General features: G+C 39.7%; 1 protein-coding gene across 2 annotated transcripts in view; it reads left to right on the top strand.

The window, feature by feature from the left end:
• LOC137593080 (netrin receptor UNC5D-like) overlaps positions 1 to 21,104 on the top strand; it is a 172,087-nt gene that overhangs the window by 145,357 nt on the left and 5,626 nt on the right. For both annotated transcript variants that reach the window (XM_068311674.1, XM_068311673.1), the window contains 5 exons: positions 3,177 to 3,348; positions 10,621 to 10,848; positions 16,132 to 16,281; positions 18,081 to 18,245; positions 20,433 to 20,611. In XM_068311674.1, coding sequence (XP_068167775.1) covers positions 3,177 to 3,348; positions 10,621 to 10,848; positions 16,132 to 16,281; positions 18,081 to 18,245; positions 20,433 to 20,611 — 894 coding nt within the window. The remainder of the gene's footprint in view (positions 1 to 3,176; positions 3,349 to 10,620; positions 10,849 to 16,131; positions 16,282 to 18,080; positions 18,246 to 20,432; positions 20,612 to 21,104) is intronic.

Here is a 21,104-nt window from a genome sequence, read left to right as displayed (position 1 = left end):
TAAGTCAGTCAGTGTCTAAAAGTAAGTAGGTCAAAAGTCGACTTTGACCAAAACTACATTTCCCACAATGCAGTAATTCAGCCCATTTTAACACTGACAAAATCGTTTTGGACAAAGTCCATGTCTTAACTTGTGTTTGATGTTATTTTTTGAGGATAGTCGTTATGCTGATGATGTGGCCCTGGTCTAAACTGGTTTGTGGTGCTGTGGTCTACAGAGAACAGGCTGTTTCAGGCCTGCACTTTTAAATGCTAATGAGCTCCGTTTGTCAACACCTGGATGGGGGTGTGAGGATGTGGCTAACGGTAGCGTGGGCTAACGTTTACAGGTAAAATAAAACGCAGTCTCCCGTTCTTCTTTGGCTACCTCTGAACGACAGCATTGAGACACGCTACCTCAGCGCAGGACACACCGAAGTTCACCTCGGGCAAGAACGCTACCTTATCTGAGGAGAGGGGCGTGTTCTCGTCTAAACGGGCTCGGGATATGTCCGTCGCTGCTTTCGTTACGTCACGAGGGGTAGGGTTGGTAGGGTTAGAGAGGACCACTATATACATGTAGAGAACAGAAAAAAATGTTACCCTTGAATGTCTGCAAGAAAGTTTGGTGCTCAAGGCATTTCCTTAACTTCTTCAGTGATTACAGAGATTATTTGATCAGCACTCACAATTATAAGTCACCTAAGACCAAGGTAAGATGTTTCAAGTGATAAACCTGGTGGCCTCCGCTCGTTCTTTCTGTCAATTAGGCTATTGTTAGCCAACGTCTGGGGCTGGAGAGTCATACAGGAAATAGAGGGATATTGACCAGGTCTCAGATCTTAGCTGTGTTTTTTATGGACAAATAATAAGTTTTGAAAAGTTATTGTTAAAGATGGATTGGTCATTGTGTCAGGTTTACTTTTTAAGGTTTGTTGTTGCTATGGCAACTGCTTAACAGTAAAAGGAAACACTAGAAAAAAAAGACGTCATGAGTTATCCAGAAAGGGGAGCTTAAACTTCCTGTCTTTGCTGCACATTACATAGATATACTTTATTTACCTGGACGCGTTAGAGAAGGCGTCTGCATCAACCTCAAAAATGGACAAAAGCACAGGTGGGAGACGACAACCAAATAAAGGTGAAGCTAATGGAGCGCTCTGATGTGCGCATTTATTAAGCCGACCTCTCCTGGCCCAATCTGCCACTTTGCACAGCTCCCCGGCTCCGACAGAGGTGAGTCATCCCTCACTTTAAGTAATGCTCCTCATGTCGGGCCACAGGAAGTCACAAGACAGAGCCCTTCATCCCGGTGATGAGTGGAACAGAGAGTCGTCTTCCAGCGTCGGCCGGATCTGTAACGTTACAGGAATCTCGGGCTCGAGTTGTGAGATACTTAAGGAGCGTGAAATCTGCTCCTCGCCAACACTTTACATTAAATGTGTGATCAGGCATAGAGCTGTAGGTGTGGAGAACTATAAAAAAAAAACAAGAAGATATTAGGTGAAATATTTAAGAATAAGTCAGATGTTGGAGCAAACGTTGAGAAGTGTGGACTGTGTTGACAGAATGAAATGAGTGTTGAAGAGAATTCGGCAGCAGCGTTCTGTTTAATGGAATATACTGTATTACAAAGCATTGTGAGAGCAGATTTATACATTAGCACACATGTTTGCGTTGTTAGTCAGAAGCCTTCAGCATCCTGTCAGCTCCTTCAAATTAACAGCGGGATGTGCTGAAAGACAGAATACTGTCTGAATCTGGTGATACAATACACATCACAATATTTATCATGATGCAGGGGCCTTAATTCAATATACTATAATAAGATAAAATAAGATACAATAAGATAAGATACAATAAGATAAGATAAGATAAGATACAACACAATCCCATAAGATAAGAATAATGGAAGCACTAACTACAAAATATCTACTAAGAAACAAAATACAACAAGAAATCATTAAAGTAGGTTACAAAAGATTAAAATGATTAAATAGGTTATAAATTATAATTTAGATACAGAAAACTGTAGGTCTGCATGTTCAACGTTTGGCTTTTGCTTTAACAAATGCAGATTTGCTAGCTTTTGTCTGACAGTCTCACTGTTTGCATAAGTGATAGAAAAGACAGTCACAAACATGAAATTATAATAAACTAAAAGTGCTCTTTGTTTCAGGGTCTCTTCAGCAGCAGATTGTATCAAATCCTCCACTAATCCCCCCTTCTTTGCCATTGTTCACTTTATTCTCAACCTGTTTTAAAGTCATTGTGTAGCAGCGTAACCATGACAACTATAAATCACTTCCCATTTGAAGGAGGAAAGCTGAACAAATCAACACTCTCAGATCTCTGATCTGCGATGACTGATGTGAGCTTAGAGAGCTTTGTTGAGGCGTCAATCTCCTCAGTCTTGATCCCCGCCTGCCCTTTTCCTCTAAAAACCTACCGCCGCCGCCATCCACTGCCAGGACCTGTTTGTTCTAAGCCGCTTTTAATGAGCGCACTCCAGCTCGATGGCATATCGCAGCGACGTTTTCACCTGCCACGGGGAAAATTCCAGCTGCCTGGAAATACCTTAAACTCCAGGAGCAAGAGCGGTTCATGAAGCAGCAGCATACATAATGACTCCGAATAAAGACGTAGAAACCAGAAATAGATGCAGCAGAAAATAATTACTGTTTACAGCAGCAAGCACAACATGGTTTTGAATTTTATTTTTCGTTAATTATGCATTTGCATTCTTTTTAAAAACATAATTCCCTGTAACTGTGTACTGAAACACAATTTCAGTATCTATTGCAGTATTTTCCGCACTATAAGGCGCATCTAAAAGCCTTTACTTTTCTCAAAAACTGACAATGCGCCTTACAATCCAAGTGCATCTTATAGTGTGGAAAATACTGTATATTATAAAGTAGAGTATAACTTTATTTATCCCTTAAGGAGGTTCCAGCAGGGAAATTTATTTTATTATTTTATTTTTAAATTTTATATATATATATATATATATATATATATATATATATATATATATATATATATATATATATATATATATATATATATATATATATATATATATATATATATATATAATTAAATAAAAAAATTTTTATTTTTTTTATTTTATTGTGTTTCCTTCTGTTTTCATTCTGTGTGTATGTGTGTGTGTGTGTGTTGTTATCATGTGTTCAGTGACCAAACGCTGGAAGGCTGTGAGATCCTCCTGGGTCCAGAGGTGACCTACGGCCCCCCTGGTCTGGACCTGTTCAGCCCGGTGGCGATGACCATCGCTCACTGCGCCGAGGTGGACGCTGAGAACTGGAACATACAGCTGAAGAGGAAAACCCAGGACAGCAAATGGGAGGTGAGAGCTGCAAAACAACACCTGTCAGATACACCTGTCCAGCCCGTCAGCGTCGTACCCGGGTTGAGACGCTTGCTGTCTTTGGATTCTTCTGTGGCATTATTAGATTTTTTTTAGCTGAACGTCAACAGAAGTAAAGTTGGTAGAAGATACAAAACATTCCCATACTGTGGTTTAGTGCAAATTTTCCTCCTCGTATTAAAGATTTGAATCTTCTAGATCCAGATTATGATTGGATCAGAGTAACGGTCATCCAGGCCTGGATGTTCTTATCTTGTGTCGCTGTTAGCAGGATTACAATAAATCTACTGTGGGGATTTTCATTAAAACGGGTGGGAGGTTGGAAGACATGACAGGAAAGAGCGTTAAATATCTGGAGTTGGTCTGGATGAAAGAATAGATCCAGAATTCTTGATACAGTTCACGTTTTTTTTCTTTTTATGACATGTACTAATGGTGATTTTGAGCTAATTCATATTTATTTCGCACGATTAAAATAAAATCACATTCCAGAAAAAAGATCATGTAAAATGTATTAAGACATAAAATAATCAAATGAGTATAAGTAAATAAATAATAAGTACATACATACATAAAGAATAAATAAAGTAGATGCGTCAAAACATGAGACGCATAAGCGACAGTCGAGGCTCGATGGATGGATGGATGGATGGATGGATGGATGGAAATAAATCAATGTTTTCTCATGAGAAAATGGAACAAATTGTATTTTATTGCACATAAAAACCAAAAACATGCTCATCAAATTGATTTTGAACTCAAAAAAGTTTTGATATAGACTTCTAACATAATTATATACAGTTTGTGTCACTTGTGCCGCTCTTCAAAGGAGTGTTCCAAAAGAAGACACAGTGCCACGTGAAATGCACCAATCACGGTACGTGTTCGCATCACGTGACAAAATGCACGAATCACGAGACATGTTTACATCACGTGAATACATGCATCCCCGCTTGTGCATCATGTGATCATAGTGTAATAAGGGTTAACCCTTTCTATTCGGACAAACCTGAAGCGGGTGTAATTCCATCTCCAGCCAGCAGGGGGGGGTGTGAACGCCCACGTCGTTACTTCCTCTGGCGGTTTTTAAACACTGGATGTCATTTCTAATCCAGATGAACTGATATTTACTGGATGTTGAGCTCATGGATTGCTCAGCTTTTCCCTCCAAACACCGACTGACTGCCCCCCCCCGTTGTAAACGGCCATTAGAGCCGTGCTCCCCGACATAGAGACCCTGTTGACTCTGGTCTCACCTGATTTATGTTCTGTACGTGCTGAGAGCCCCCGTTAGTCTGAGTGACCTGTGGCCTGTGAATTATGTGTCAATGTGTGATGGGGGGCTTTGTCGCTGAGCTGATTGATCCGACCTGATGCTCTGTGGTAGTGGGGGGGGGCAGGAGGCCACATGAAGGTAACACCAAGGGGAAGCAGGAAGGTAAAGAAACGATTACTGTGTATGATGGCTATGAAGAGGCACAACTGCTGTCAGTCAGTGGGGTTACAGCATGGGGGGGGGTGTCACAGGGGTGGGGGTGAGGGGGCAGGGGAGGTATTGATTAGTGGATTAGGAAATACACGACACGCTGAATTTAGATGTGGAGCAATCAGGACGAGAGCCATAAGGATTGTTTCTGTGCTGACCGTGACTACACACACACACACACACACACACACACACACACACACACACACACACACACACACACACACACACACACACACACACACACACACACACACACACTGACACTAACATAAAGTGGTGTGACTCACTAGATTATTTGTGCTCCTTGTTAGTTCCACTCTGATGCTTTGGAACAGGACCCGTTGTATTTTTCCAGTGTTTTTATTTCCCTCCAATGATAAGGTTCTTTTTTTCTGTTTAATCCCCAACCTGAAGGCAAAACAAGCTGTTGTCACTTTCCATTATTGGCTTGTATTTTTTGAACAATAATCAGGAAGTTGGTAACAAAGCAAAAATAAATAAAAAATAAGTGTTAGGAGGCGGGGGGCGGAGGGAATATTCAGTCATGCGTTAATGTAAATGTAAATCTCATGTTAAATTGACAACAGCTGAGCGTGTGTGAAGTCAGGATAACAAACACCAGCGGTTTGCTTCCACTCACACGTTTTATGTTTGATTGACTCAGTCGCCATGGAAACACGTTTGTTCGAAATTTCAATTTTGTGTGAAGACTTTGAAGCCTTGATCATCTCTTGTTGTTTCCGAGGTTAAAAATTAAAGTTGATTTCACTTTTAATTTATTCAGCAAAATCAAACCGAACACCAGGAAAAGCGCATTTAAAAATATCTTTATAGACTAGAATCATTTCTAGGGGGATAAAATGAACCGATGACATCACATCATCATCATAAGTGCTAAAGCAAAAACATGAATGTTTGGATGACCTTTTAAAAACCTGTGTTTGTTTACCATCTTTGGTTTGTTTATTTGTTTGTTTATTCATAAACAGAATTTCTCTCAACATTAAGAACAAACTTAAATAAAAGAAAGACAACCAACAATCCGTCCGTCAACCGACGCCTGGTTCAACTGGTACCTTTTTGGAAAGGTACCAGTACAGTAACCCCTCGTTACTCGCGGTTAACGTGTTCCAGGAACAACCAGCAAAAACAAAATTCCGCGATATATTGACGAACTATTTATTTTATTATTTACGATAATTTAAACGTTTATGAACCCCCCCATACTGATATTAAACCTTCTATCTCTATTACCTTTAAAAAAACACTCTGTTAGACTGTTTAAAGAAATTTTGTGTCTCACGAAAGTCCGAGACTCACGGAACGTAGCGCACTTCCTGATGCCGTCAGCCAATAGAATGCGTGTACGGTATCACATGACTATCAAAAATCTAAGGTGAAGCAACTCAGATTTGCGCAAGGGAATACTGTAATCTGATTTCATCTTCGGTGTGACTTTATTGTAATGCAAATATCTTCTTTTTTAATCATCATTACAGTATTTTCCGCACTATAAGGCACACTGGATTATAAAGCGCACTGGATTATAAAGCGCACTGGATTATAAAGCGCACTGGATTATAAAGCGCACTGGATTATAAAGCGCACTGGATTATAAAGCGTACTGGATTATAAAATGCATCTGAGAACTCATCAATGAATGGTCTATTTTAAAAGTTTTTTTTCATATATAAGGCACATTGGATTATAAGAAACTGAGAAAATTAAAGGCCTATAGGAGCGCCTTATAGTGCGGAAAAAAACTGTATATTACTCATCTTTCTAGGTCAGAAACTAAAATTGTTTTTGGTAACTGAACTGAGCAGAATTAAACCGCATAAAGGAGTTGGTCATTTGTTCACCAAGGTGTTTACTGTACTGTTATTTATGAACATGAGACACCAACACGCGACACATGTGGCGATGAATGAGACGTGTGTACAAAATGATTCCCTCCCGCTCACACTCCAGCGTTCATCCAGTCATGATGCGTTCAGGTCCCACAGTTAAGAACAGTTTCGTAACACGACTGTGTGTTAATCTGACCACGTCGACTCTCTTTAGGTCATTCGCGCCTTATTTGAGGAGTCACGGCTTCCTGTCGGTCGGCGTTCCGTCTCCTCCTCCTCTGGGCTCACACCGGCGCCGAGCTAACCTTGCTGTTTCAAAGCGTTGTACCTTTTGCTATTGTGAGACCAGAAAAATATTTCTTTTCACTTGAAGGCAAGAAAATTGTCAGCTTGTGTAAGTGTTACGAATGAGAGAAGAAAAAGGAGACGGGAGGGAATAGGAATAAATACGAGATTCATATCGCTTTGAGATTGTATTCTAACATGAAAAGACTCGCCTCTGAGGGCTAACCTGAAGCAAGAGAGGAGGGTTTGAAGGTGCAAATGTGTCATTGAAATGTCCTTATTTCAGTTTTCATTTTTAAAAAAAAACTTTCATTCAAGTCATTTTTTTTTGTCTTCTTTGTGTTCATGAGTCGTAATAAGGAAACATTTTGACTGCTACCATAGATTAATGTTATATTTCACTGCTCAGAGTCATTAAACTAAATGTTTGTTGCTGCAGTACACCCCATAAAATAATTATCAGGGTCACAAGAATATATTTTTGTTGTCAAATTTTCAGGTAAATCTTATATTAACAAAGAACAACTCGCATAGAAAAACTAACAGATCAATAAATGTTTCTTAATTTGATCGTGTTTCTTCGCAGATGACATCACTGTTTTGCAAGTTAACTAAATGAATGGTGAAATTAGAATTAGAAGGTTGTCACCAATTATGACATTTTTTTATGTAATATAACAAACTCCAGGTGTTCCAGGTGTTTAAATGTGTAGCTGTAGACAAAGAAACGCCATCTGGGTTCACCCCAGGCACTGACATAAGTGATAGTTAAAATGATCTTATTGATTAGAGCGTATTAAAGTAAAACATCTCACCAGGAATCACAGAAAGAGGAAAATGTCCAGCGGTCATCACGGTGATGCTGGCGCCCGGAGGAAGCCCAGAGGCGACTCGTTGTGGGGAACTGAAGCGAGGTTCTTCCCATTTTAGGGAGGTTGATGTGAATATTTCAGGCCGGGAGCGGATTCTTCTGATTACTCTGACGTCACACGAGGGCAATAAAATTATCAATAAATCATTTATCTTTTGGTGTGAACAAGTTGGACCCTGAAGCTTTATTAGAAACATCTGAAACCAAACATGAACAGGAGCTTCCAAGCTTTTGAAATATTTCACACAATTGAATAAATATGAACACTGAAACTCTGTTTTCTGATTTAAACTTGTATTTCCCACCATTCTAAAGTGTCATGAACGCAGCGCGCATCACAGAGGTTTGATGCTGTGAGATGACCTGCAGACAAACGTACAGATAGACTTCATGATGTGAACCAACCGTCAGCCTGACGACACAACGTGACACACACACACACACACACACACACACACACACACACACACACACACACACACACACACACACACACACTGTTTGGTTCAGTTTGACGGACACACTCTTCCCCATCACTTTGAGAACAAACTATTCAGATATCTGTTCATCTGTACATCACAAACAAGTGCTTATTGCTAAACTCTATACGACACATGTGTCAAACTCAAGGCCCGGGGGCCAAATGTGGCCCTCCACATCATTATATGTGTCCCGCGAGAGTGTAAAAGGTCAGAATGTCTGAAAATAAATAGGTCAAAAGTGTGTTTTGATCAAAAACTACATTTCCCACGATGCAGTAATTCAGCCCATTTTAATTTTGAGTTACATGTGGCCCTAATTAATAATAATAATAATAATAATAATAATAATAATAATAATAATAATAATAATAATAATAATAATAATAATTAATAAACTAATAATAAATAATAAACTAATAATATAGAATAAACTAATACATTTAGAGTTATTTAACATTAAGGAGTAGTTCCATTTATTTTACATTACATTAAGTTACATTTAGTTACATTTATAAGTTACATTTGGCCCTAATAATAAATAATCTTCTTCTTTTTCTTTCGGCTTTTCCCTTCAGGGGTCGCTACAGCGAATCAATTGCCTCCATCTAACCCTGTCTTCTGCATCCTCTTCTCTCATACCAACTACCTTCATGTCTTCCCTCATTACATCCATAAACCTCCTCTTTGGTCTTCCTCTAGGCCTCCTGCCTGGCAGTTCAAAACTCAGCATCCTTCTACCAATATATTCACTATCTCTCCTCTGGACATGTCCAAACCATCTCAGTCTGGCCTCTCTGACTTTATCTCCAGAACCTCTAACATGTGCTGTCCCTCTGATGATAAATTTAGAGTTATTTAACATTAAGGAGTAGTTAAATTTATTTTACATTACATTGAGTTACATTTAGTTACATTTATAAGTTACATCTGGCCCTTTTAGGACAGCCATTATGCTGATGTGGCCTTTGGTGAAAATGAGTTTAACACACCTGGTATTCACTATTATGCTGAGTTATTATCATCTGGCTGTATTTTGGTTTTCCAGAATGTTGAATCATTTCTTTCATTCATTATAGCTCATCTTGTAATTGTCTTAAATGTGATTTCAGTGGAGGACTCACAGACGTTCAGCGTTCCAAACTCTATCAGCCGGTTCTTCGTAGCCGGATTGGTTCGCGGTTAGTTTCAGCGATAAGAAAAATCAGGTTGATAGAAAACACTTCCTGGTCATTTTTCAGCTCTAGAATGGTGAATAAGTTGACCTTGTGCATATATTGTTTTCTCAAGTAGTCAAGGTCGAAATGAATTTTAATCGTAATAAAAAAAACAAAAAAAAACATAGACCATCAGTTATTTTCACGTCGTGGAAACATCCTCTTAAAGGCCAAAGCACATGTTAGCATAATGAGATAAGAGGCGGGTGATAAATCAGCCTGCGTGTGAACGGGGGAGGGGGTCTGCTGTCCGGTTGGCAGCGATCACCATTTTTGTTCTGGTGTGTGTTAACTTGTGATTACCGGTGAGGTGATCACTCCTGCTCTTCTGCCGCCTCGGTCTCACAGCGACTCATTAAACAGTTTAATCACGTGTGTTCGCTGGATGCTGACTGTTGCATGTTGGGATATTAACAGACGGTCTGGATAACGGCAGGAGGATGTCTGAAGGTGAATTTTGTTCACGTCCACCCCCCCCTCCCTGGATTATCTTCATATTTAAAACAATTATTTACCAATAATTTATAGTTTCTGTTCATGGTACGTCTATATTTTCCTCCAAATGAAGTTTTTGACCCACAAAGCGGAGGAAGCGATATAAGACGAGACCGTTACGGTCGCTGTTACATACAGGTATTTTAAAAAATCACGGTTGATCGTGTGGTTCAATCATTTTTCTGCTTGAAATCTGAACTTATTATGGTTGATAAAGTTTTTAGAAGCAACCATAAATAGATTTACTACCATCAGTAATGATTTTAGGTTACTTTATGGTCATTGTTAATCCAAAACACTTACTCGTACAGTAATTCCTTCCTATGTCGCCCGATTAATCACGAACAGTACACGAGATAAATATAAGATTAAGAATTGAATTCCTTACTTTATTTTGATTTTAATTCAAATACATTACTTTTTCCCTAAAATCAAAATATTCTAAAAATCAATAATTAGAAGCTGAAAAATCAGTCACATTAAAGACATGGAAGTGGGTCAAAAACAGAAATACTGTCGAAGTTATCAAGAAGTACATGTTCAGTTCCTGTGGTCTGTGTTGCAGGAAGTGATGTCAGTGGAGGAGGAGTCCACTTCCTGTTACTGCCTGATGGACTCAAGCTGCTGCCACCTGCTGCTGGACCAGCCGGGCTCCTACGCCCTGGTGGGCGAGCCGCTGACGCAGGCCGCCGTCAAGAGGCTGAAGCTGGCCGTGTTCGGCAGCACGGAGGCCGGGTCCCTGAGCTACAGCCTGAGGGTGTACTGCGTGGACGACACGCCGCACGCCTTCCAGGTGAGGGGGGCTGGGGGGGAGGGGCATCATCACACCAGTAGCGGCGGTTCAGCCTCATGTGTTTTCATAATGATGATGAAGAAAGTGGTGATGAAAGGTCGGATGTAAATACTGAGGATGAAGTCTGATTAAGATAAAGCTGTCACGTGTCAAACTCAAGGCCCGGGGGCCAAATGTGGCCCTCCACATCATTTTATGTGGCCCGCAAGAGCATAAAAGGTCAGAGTGTCTTAAAATGAATAGGTCAAAAGTGCGCTTTGAGCAAAACTACATTTCCCACAATGCAGTAATTCAGTCCATTTTAACTCTGACAAAAACATTGTGAACAAAGTTAACGTCCTAACTTGTGTCTGATGTTATTTTTCTTTACTGATTGATAGTTTGATCCTTGATTGATGGAGTTCTGTGGGTTTAATAACCTGACAAATTAAAACCATTTATGTTAGAACAAAGAAACATATTTTTACATTGTAACTGTAATGTTTGTAACTTGATTAAGTAATAAATTTTGAGTAATGTATCATTAAGTAGTAGTTACATTTACATTACATTACACTGAGTTACATTTAGTTACATTTTTTAGTTACATCTGGCCCTGTGAAGACGGCCATCTCTGCTCTGTCCTCTGTGGAGCCTTTTAGCCTCTTTTGGATAAAGACTTTAAATGAATTTCTCTGATCTGCAGCTGTATTCTCATAATTACACTTGGCGAGATTTTTTGAAATAAGGAAAAGTCATCCACCTTTACAAAATGAGAATCCGCTCCAAACTTGTCAAACCGTTCTTCTCTTTCTGTGTGAATTTGTGTGAAAAGACAATAAGATTCTTCTTAATCAGAGAGACTTGTCAGCTTCTCTCTAAAAACGCTAAAATCTGTGTTTTATGAGGCTATTTACCCAGGAATAGACTTCGTTTAGGTGATATATTCTGTTACAAAATAACATATTGTGTATAGAATTCAATACTTCTGAGAAAAAAATGAATGTACACACAGCGCTGGTAGAATGTGATTGTTTTGCTCGTGTTGACAAGATGAGAAATGTCACAGTGTTTTAGAAGGTTTTCTAAGGAACAACAAACATTTGTCTGTTTTTATTCAAACGGTTCAGACGACGTCTCTGTTCTGAATATACAAAGAGGAGAAACGCTGGAAATAAGAAATTCTAACTTTGACAAAGAAGTTTTGTTTTTGTCAGTGGTGATCAAACAATTCCAGTAATTCTAGTCCCAAACATGTTTTCCAACAACTGAAAGCAATTCATTGACATTATTTGCTTTAAACGAGGGACACGGTCAGGAGAAATGTGACAAAAAAAGAAGCAAACATTCAACATTTATAATCACGATAGTATTTAATGATTAGACATTTTTTCTTCTCTACTTAGACTCTATTTTTTGCAGTATTGTGATGCATTCTTGTGGCTCTGGGCAGAGTCAAAATGCTAAATTATTAAATAATCCAGCACATACACTGCTCCACTGTTAAAAACAATATTTAAATAAATGACTGAACAGTATATAGAGCTCTAGAGCATGTGAAATAAATAACAAAACATGTTCAGTACTCCATTACAGTATTTTCCGCACCTAAAAGCCTTTAATTTTCTCATAAACCGACGGTGCGCCTTATAATCCGGTGCGCCTTATATATGAAAATTGTGTGGAGTAGGCAATTCATTGGAGGTGTCCTTTACAGTCCAGTGTGCCTAAAAAACAGTGCATATATATATATATATATATATATATATATATATATATATATATATATATATATATATATATATATATATATATATATATTTAAAAGCACATGTAAGGCACGCTTATTTATTTATTTATTTATTTTTAAATGGGCCAGTCATTGAAGGTGCGCCTTATAATCCAGTGCACTTTATATGTGCATTTTTATTTTTATTTATTTATTTATTTATTTAATTATTTTTTGTTTTTGTTTTTTACATGGACCTTTTGTTGAAGGCGTGCCTTATAATCCAGTGCGCCTTATAATGCGGAAAATACTGTAATTCCTATTAATGGAAAGTGATATTACATTTTTGTCCCATCCAAGCACCGGTAGAACACCAGCAGGCCTCAAAATCCCAGCAGCCTGTGGCGTGAGCAGATTTTCTAAGGATGGCTAACCTTACTGCTGCCTGCAGACACGAGCCTTTAGATTCTATCTAACTTGAGTGATCAATTCATTCAGATTATATATATTTAACTGGTTACCAGTATGTACTGCGTATAAATCGACATGCAGGAAACGCTGCATCAGTGTAGGTTAGATGATATCACACGAGTTCATTTAAGCTGAGCATCTCGTATGCATGTGGTTCTTACTGGGCTGACGGGCCCCCCAGCATGTACCGTCGACCAGTTAAACCAGTGAGTGATTGCAGATTCATTACCACCATGGAACACCACAGCAGCGCTGACAGACTCTCCTCCAGAGGCTTTAATAGACTGAGACAAAGGCTGCTGTTAAACAGTCACTCTTTGTTATCTAGGATGATTTAATTATCGTTCAGCGATGGGGGGAGGGGGGTGGTTTAAACAGGGTGATCTCATCAGCTAGCATGAGGGAAATCAAGCTCGTCGTCCTCCCCCAGGACAGACCAGACTACCCCCCCCACCGAGCCTCCTGACCGCCTTTTCTGTCATGTCGCAGCCGTCAAGCGGCAGCTGGCTTTAAAATGCGTTCTGGATTTAGTTTATGAATTCCCAGCATGCCGTGCGGATGCCAGACTTTTTTTTTTTTGCACCTCCCTTGGCGCTCCTGCACCACATCTCTGCTGTGTGTGTTTTCCAATCACAAGCTGGATTGAGGATCAACTGGAAAACAAACCCTCACGAGAGCAAGACGGTGTTTCATCTCTGACCCAAAAAAAGGTCGCCATCGGCAATACGTCTAAAGTTTTTTTGTGATAATGCACAATTCTGATTGAATGGTCTCCTCATCATATTTTAGAATTAGCAGATAAAGATTCAGGTGGAGCAAAAAATCTCAGAAAATAAGTTTTCCATGTCAGGTGGAAGCTCCCAGTGCTCCCAGTAGGTGAACGTAATGTCTCTCCATGCCAAGGTCACAGCACTGATACCTGAAGTATATGAGGCGTATTAGTATTCTACTGGCAGACGTAGGCCAGTGTGAAAGCTACCGGGAGGTGCTGTTCATCTCTGGATCACAAATAATACTTTTTATATCAAATTAATCAAAGTAATCACAAGGAACAGTCTGGTGGTTCCTACAAATCTTGGTCACGCATGTACAGCATCATGTCGAAAATGAACTAGACTGGTGGCCATTTGTGTATGTTTGTGTGGGGGGGGGTTAAATAAATCCTACAAGCCGCAATTTTACATGTATAATATGCTGGGGGGGGGCAGTCACTTCTTGTTAACAGCAAAGCTGCACACAATAATGTTATGTTGGACGGTTTCACACACGACACGGGGAGAGACACTAACGTGTGCTGGGAATAACTGATGGTGTGTATTTATATCAATATAAATGAACATATGCCAGATGAGGCATCAGTTAATGATTAATTTGATGTACTATAGCACATTCCCCATTGTGATCTGTCAAGTGTAATAGACAGAAATGTTATAAACTGTCTTAATGTGTTAAAAGATGTAGTAGCAGGTGTAGCATGATGGAGTCGTCTTTACTAAGCTGTTGAGATCCTATAAAAGAATATTTGTCTTTAGCTTTAAAAAGATGCTGCATAGATGAAAGTTTTGTTTAAAAAAAAGCACTTTTTAAAAAAATAAAAAAATCCACAAAGCCCTGCCAGAGCCCTGCAGTACCCTGTCAGGCCAGTAGTTGGTGTTGTGACCTTTAAAAACTACAGAATAAGATCATAGTCTCAATAACCCGTAGACCCTTAAACTATTTTGGCTTTTTTTTTGTACTTTTGATATTTGTCTCTATATACAACATTAAAATGATTGAACATACCCATGCTTGGTATGTTTATCTCCATTACAACTTCAGTTATTTCCCTATAACGTATTATATTGACATATTGGGGCAAAATAGACACACAGAGTCAAATTGGAAAATGGAGAAAATGTATTTTATTGCACATAAAAACCAAAAACATGCTCATCAAATTGATTTTGAACTCAAAAAAGTTTGCCATAGACTTCTATCATAATTATATACAGTTTGTGTCACTTGTGCCACTCTTCAAAGGATTTTTTTCAAAATAAGACGCAGTGCCACGTGAAATACACAAATCACGGTACATGTTTGCATCACGTGAAAAAATGCACAAATCGCGAGACGTGAACAAAACACAAGAGATCACTGTTAAAAGACCAAAACTAGCTTTTAAGGGACTAAACGTTGGGCTCATAAACAAAACCAAAGCAAAACATCTTATTTACTGAAGTAAGACAATCATTCTCTACTATAGAGGGCAGTTTGATAATATAAATACACATATTAGAACCTATTCAGGCTTATGCAGACAGTATATTCATAAAATCTTCACGACATTATCTGATGATTTATATAACTGAGATCAGGCGCTGATCTCAGATCCATCAGTGGATGCGTCCAGACAGCAGCTGAGCAACAGTCCTGGAGACTCCTCCACACACACACACACACACACACACACACACACACACACACACACACACACACACACACACACACACACACACACACACACACAGACCAGCTGCACACAGTCTGGGAACACGAAGGAGCTCCAGCATTGTTCTGCTCCTCTGTGTGGTGAACAAGAGGCAGATGGCAGGAGAGAAGCATCCGTCCGGTTTCCCCCTCCTGCCACATTTGTTTGCCTAAAAACCTGCAGCAGCATGCAGCGAGCTTGATTCTGCACATACACACTCCTGTAACACTACTGTACATGCACGCAAAAGGAAGCGGCGTTGAACTCTCCTCCTGCCTTTGTGACGGGGGCAGACGGGAACACACAGGAGCCGTCGCTCCAGGATGGTGAACAATGTCGACAGATGAATCCCTGCGCACCACCATCAATCCAGCTCTTTAATCGTCAAAGAAATTAAATTTGAGGGATGGACGTGTGCCCGGCGTTGAAGTCAAGCTTCTGTCTGTCATGTTGAGGCGACGCTAACGTGAGCAGGAGTCACTCGACGTCACTTCTTGGCTCCTGTGATTTGTGATGAGTCAATTAGAGGATGTGACAGAGAGGATTAGCAACAGGTGTTTGTTCTGATAGGCAGAGAGAATTCCTCCTGTCTCCTATGTCCTGATGCCCTTTTCTCCTGACCCCCCCCCCCATCCAGGGTGTGGTGGCGGCGGAGAATAGCCGAGGGGGTCAGCTCCTCGAGGAGCCAAAGACGTTGCCTTTCCGAGCGAACACGTTCAGCCTCCAGGTGTCCATCCAGGATGTTCCCCAGTTCCTGTGGAGCATCAAACCCTTTACTACATGTCAGGTGAGCACACACACACACACACACACACACACACACACACACACACACACACACACACACACACACACACACACACACACACACACACACACACACACACACACACACACACACACTCCAGTCCTGTTTTTTTTTTCTTCCAGATGTTATCACCTATCAGTCTGTCAGGTTCTGTTCTTGTCAAAGAGTCACTGTTGGATCCCGTTTTGACGTGTGGAATGAGGGATGCATTTCAATTTAATGACAAAAAAAAAAGAAAAAAGAAACACATTCAATTCACATGACATACTTAAAAAGGTATTTTTATATAAGAGACATGCATATTAAATATTTACTGTACAAGAAAAAACCCTCCCTTGCTGTTCTGTCTTATAATATATTACTATTATTATTATTATTATTATTATTATTATTATTATTATTATTATTATTATTATTATTATTATTATTATTATTATTATTATTATTATTATTATTATTATCATTATTAATAATAATAATAATAATAATATTTTAATAATATTTTTATTAATATTATTACATTATTAGTATTAGTATTATTCGTGTTATTGTTATTATTGATGTTGTCGTTATAGATTACTATTTGTATACTGCTGTTAATTAATTGTAAAAACAACAACAAAACTGATTTCCTTCCATCTATATACTGAATTTAATCTGCGTTTACAGATTATATGTCAGAAAAGCAAATTTTTTTTACTCCATTACTTTTTTTTCACATTTATTTTATTAGGAAGAACTACGGAGAACTACAATAGATGAAGGTATCATCCACAAAAATACACAACGTGTTAAAATGCCAATATTATTTAGCTGTATTTGTCAAGGGACAAGGAACACAAGAAATAAACAGTGAATATAAGAAGAAAACAGATTCAGTATAAATGAAATAATGCACTTTTAAATAAATAAATAAATAAGCTGTAGCTACATAAAAATGGTGTAAATAACTTATGGAAAAAGACATTCTTGTCTTTGCAGATGTAAGATTTTAAATCACGGCAGAGTGGATGCTTTGTTGATAAAGCAGCCGTCCCACTGGGTCCACGTAACAACCGTTAGTCACGATGTTTTGCTCGCGTCAAAATATTTTAATGGAAATAAATTGTCTTTGGATTTTCATCAAGTTTTGACTTTACTTTTGTGTTCCTCCCTCCTTTTTTTGTGAATCTTGTCACACGTTTCCCCTCCTGAGGATCATGAAGACAGATGTGACTCCAGATTAATGTCTTTCTGTTGCCAAAGCATCAACACACACTCGGTCACGCACACACACACACACACACTCACACACTACCCCAGCAGCGGGTGAATGCTGTTTTCATACCTGTTTCAACATTCCCAGACTCCATTATCTGTTGCTAAAAGCTGCACTGGTCAGCCCAGATGGAAGCTGCAAAGGGTTAAATCGTGGGTAAGCACGCTGGACACTGCTTCTAAAGCGCTAACGTTAGCTAAGATCATTTACAGGTCGCTTTAAATATGCAGATACGGCAGAGACGAGTCCAGCAGAGGTCAAGGACGTCTCCCCACAGATGTGTGTGTTCTCTGAAAAATTAATTATACATCAGAGGCCGTCCTTCCTCTGCCCCCCGTAGTCCTCCACACCCTGAGTCTCTGTGAACGGGAATCAGGATGTATTGTGAGCTACGATGGGATATCTCAGGAATATTCATAAATATATCAGCTGTAGTGGGATTAGCGTGTTCTTTTATCTCATACGTGTGAATCATCCCCATTCTAAACATTCCTGCCCTCGTTGTTTCTGGCGTCCGCAGGAGTTCTCCTTCCCCCAAGTGTGGTGCAGCAACCAGCAGCCCCTGCACTGTGCCTTCTCTCTGGAGAGATACAGCCCCGCCACCGGCCAGCTCTCGTGCAAAATCAGCGTGCGCCAGGTCAAAGGTCACGAGCAGATTCTGCAAGTGTACACAGCCGTGGCTGAGGTGAGGCTCCTACAATTAAAAAAAAAAAAAAAAAAAAATCATATATAAGGCGCACTGGTTTATAAGGCGCAACTTCAATGGGTGGCCTATAAAAAAATAAAAATAGAAAAAAATTTAAAACATTTAAAAATCTAAAAAAATTCACGCCGGATTATAAAGCGCACCTTTAATGAATGGCCCATTCAAAAATGTAAAAAAAATTTTGTTTTAAAAGTTAATTTAAAAAAAAAAAAATTCACCTATAAGGCGCACCTTCAATGACTTGCCTATTTCGAAACAGTTTTCATATATAAGGCAACTGGATTATAAAGCGCACTGTTGGTTTTTGAGAAAATGAAAGACTTTTCGATGCGCCTTATGGTGCGGAAAATACTGTAAGCTTCCTGGTGTCTTCTCCTGAGCTTGAATGTATATTAATGGAGCGAGGAGGAGGATGTGTGCTAAATACAAACGCCACATTTTTCCTGCACTTTTTTCATTTTTGTAACCTTTATCCGACCAGCAAATAGCCTGCACCCCCTGCACATTAACTCCTGGGAGCTGCAGCGGTCGTCTGTCGGCTCCACCGGAGCAGCGAGGAGTCCCGACTCCTCCTGAAGAGCACCTTGACAGGAGCCGTTACAGCAGAGAGTGCTGTTCATTGATTTTACTCTTCTGCTCCCTCACAGTCGCAAATATTGAAGGCCGCCACCAACGCCACTTAAACATGGAGTATTAGCAGTTAGGAGCAGGATTTTGGTTTTGTTTTAAGCCTGACTTCATGATTGATCAGTTTGTTGAGCAGGAAAGTGCTGATCGGAGATGTGAGTTTGAGTGATCACCACCTTCACTGCGTCGTACGTTAAACAGACGTGAGGCGGAGTCAAAGTCGTGTTTTATGCGGCAGGTCAGCTCTTTAAATCGGTATCACGAACCCACAGAGCCGCCCTACATCAGGCTTTGACAACGTGACTAATCGGGCGTTCAACCAGAGCTCAGATTTAAACTGAATTTCCAGACAACCAGCAAAAAAAAAATGCAAATGTGACCAGCTCATCATCCATTACTGTAAACCGTGGGAAACTGGTTCATCAGGATGCTTTATCCTCAAAAAAAGGGGGTGAGGATGCTGAAAGGAGGGAGATCTGCACCATCACATCATTGTTAAAACGGCAATAACATTCAGACATTGAAAGTCCACGCTTAAAAGTGGAGGAAAGACAAAGAGCTCCAAGTCTGACCTTGAAGTTTTTTTGTCAAAGTGAGGGAAAAGATTTAAACTTCTGTTCTGTATTATTCTCACTAGTGAGTGAGGATCTGACTGTAATTAATAATCTGACTGCACAGGATAGAATAATGACTCCTGCTGGATTCCCTACAGCTGATCAGCGTTTCCTCCGGCCGGATGGGACATCTGCTCCACCACAGAAGAACCATCCAGTCCAAACTGGAAACACACTGAATGTTGGTTGTAATTATGGCAGCAGGGGATCAGCTGACACTGATCAACACTTGTCAATATATTTATCCTAGGACTCGATCAGAAAAACACCTACAGTAAATACATCACCACCAAAAAAAGGAAAACAAGAAGAAAGCTGGGTACATTATGAATAGCTGTAATTACATGTGTTCGGTTAGTGACATTATTTATGTATGACTTTGTTCAACAACTTTCCAGAGTGCTGAAGGAAAACAAGTTAAAAGAACACAGAAGCCAGTTGTAGATTAAAAAAATAAAAATAAAAAAAAACCTCATAAAATATGAAGAGTGGATTTAGAAAGAAAATTAAAAGCTGACAAATAAAAGCGTAGAAGAAAAGAGAATAATAAATAAGAAAGGGATAAGTGCACAATTTGTAAAAAATGATTAGAAAATGAATTGTAATGTGATTAATAAATATAAATACTGAAACCTTAATGCTATAAAACTGTTTAGAGCTGATTTTATTCTGAAAGTCTGAACTTAGCCTCCTCTACAGGAAGTTCAGTGTGAAAATTTCGTTACCGTGGTGATCTTGTCAGGTTTGTGCATTTAAACACATCCCCACCCCAACACCTCCCATCGGTTGACAGTCTCGTCCCGACCCGTCAGAACCCCGTCCCCGGTCGGTTCTGCCCGTCCAGATGCCGCCGGGCTCCACAGGTCGACCTTTGAATATCTAACCGGCGCTGATAAATGTCACTTTCCTCTTCTTGTTTCTGCAGACTGAAAAGGAGTCAGTTCCGTTTTTTATGCAGACAGACTGCACCATCACATCCCAGACGGGGCCCAAGGCCTTCAAAATCCCCTTGTCCATCCGCCAGAGGATCTGTGCCACCTTCGACACTGCCAACGCTAAGGGGAAGGACTGGCAGCTCTTAGCCCAGAAGCTCCACTTAGATCGGTGAGAGGACGACGAATGGGATTTTATCTGCAGCTTCACACAAAGCATCGTTCATTATACATACAGCGGTACCTCTACGTACGAAATTAATTTGTTCTGGAAGAAATTTCGTAAGCAGAAAATTTCGTAAGTAGACTCGTTTTCCATGCAAACGCCCTAATCCGTTCCAAACCCCCCAAAATTCAGACATAAATGTTTTATAAAGCATAAAAATGCATTAAAACATGTAACAAATACATGTTACGATTAGATTATTACACAATAATAACCTCATGGGTCGAGGGCCGAATGACGAGGACGCTGCATAGACACCTATCTAGCTCCACACAGAGGTCCCTCTTAGCCAATGGGATGCCAGGGTGCTAGGTAATAGCCAATGGCAGAGAAGCTACAAGAATGTTGCGTTCAGGAACCTGTGGGAGCTGCGAGTATCAGCCCATACTGTATTTTTACCTTTCGTAACTCGAAAGTTCTTTTGTAACTAGAGGCAATA

Source organism: Antennarius striatus, chromosome 3, assembly GCF_040054535.1.
Source record: "Antennarius striatus isolate MH-2024 chromosome 3, ASM4005453v1, whole genome shotgun sequence".
Taxonomy (NCBI): Eukaryota; Metazoa; Chordata; class Actinopteri; order Lophiiformes; family Antennariidae; genus Antennarius; species Antennarius striatus.
This window is presented reverse-complemented; position numbering and strand designations above follow the sequence as displayed.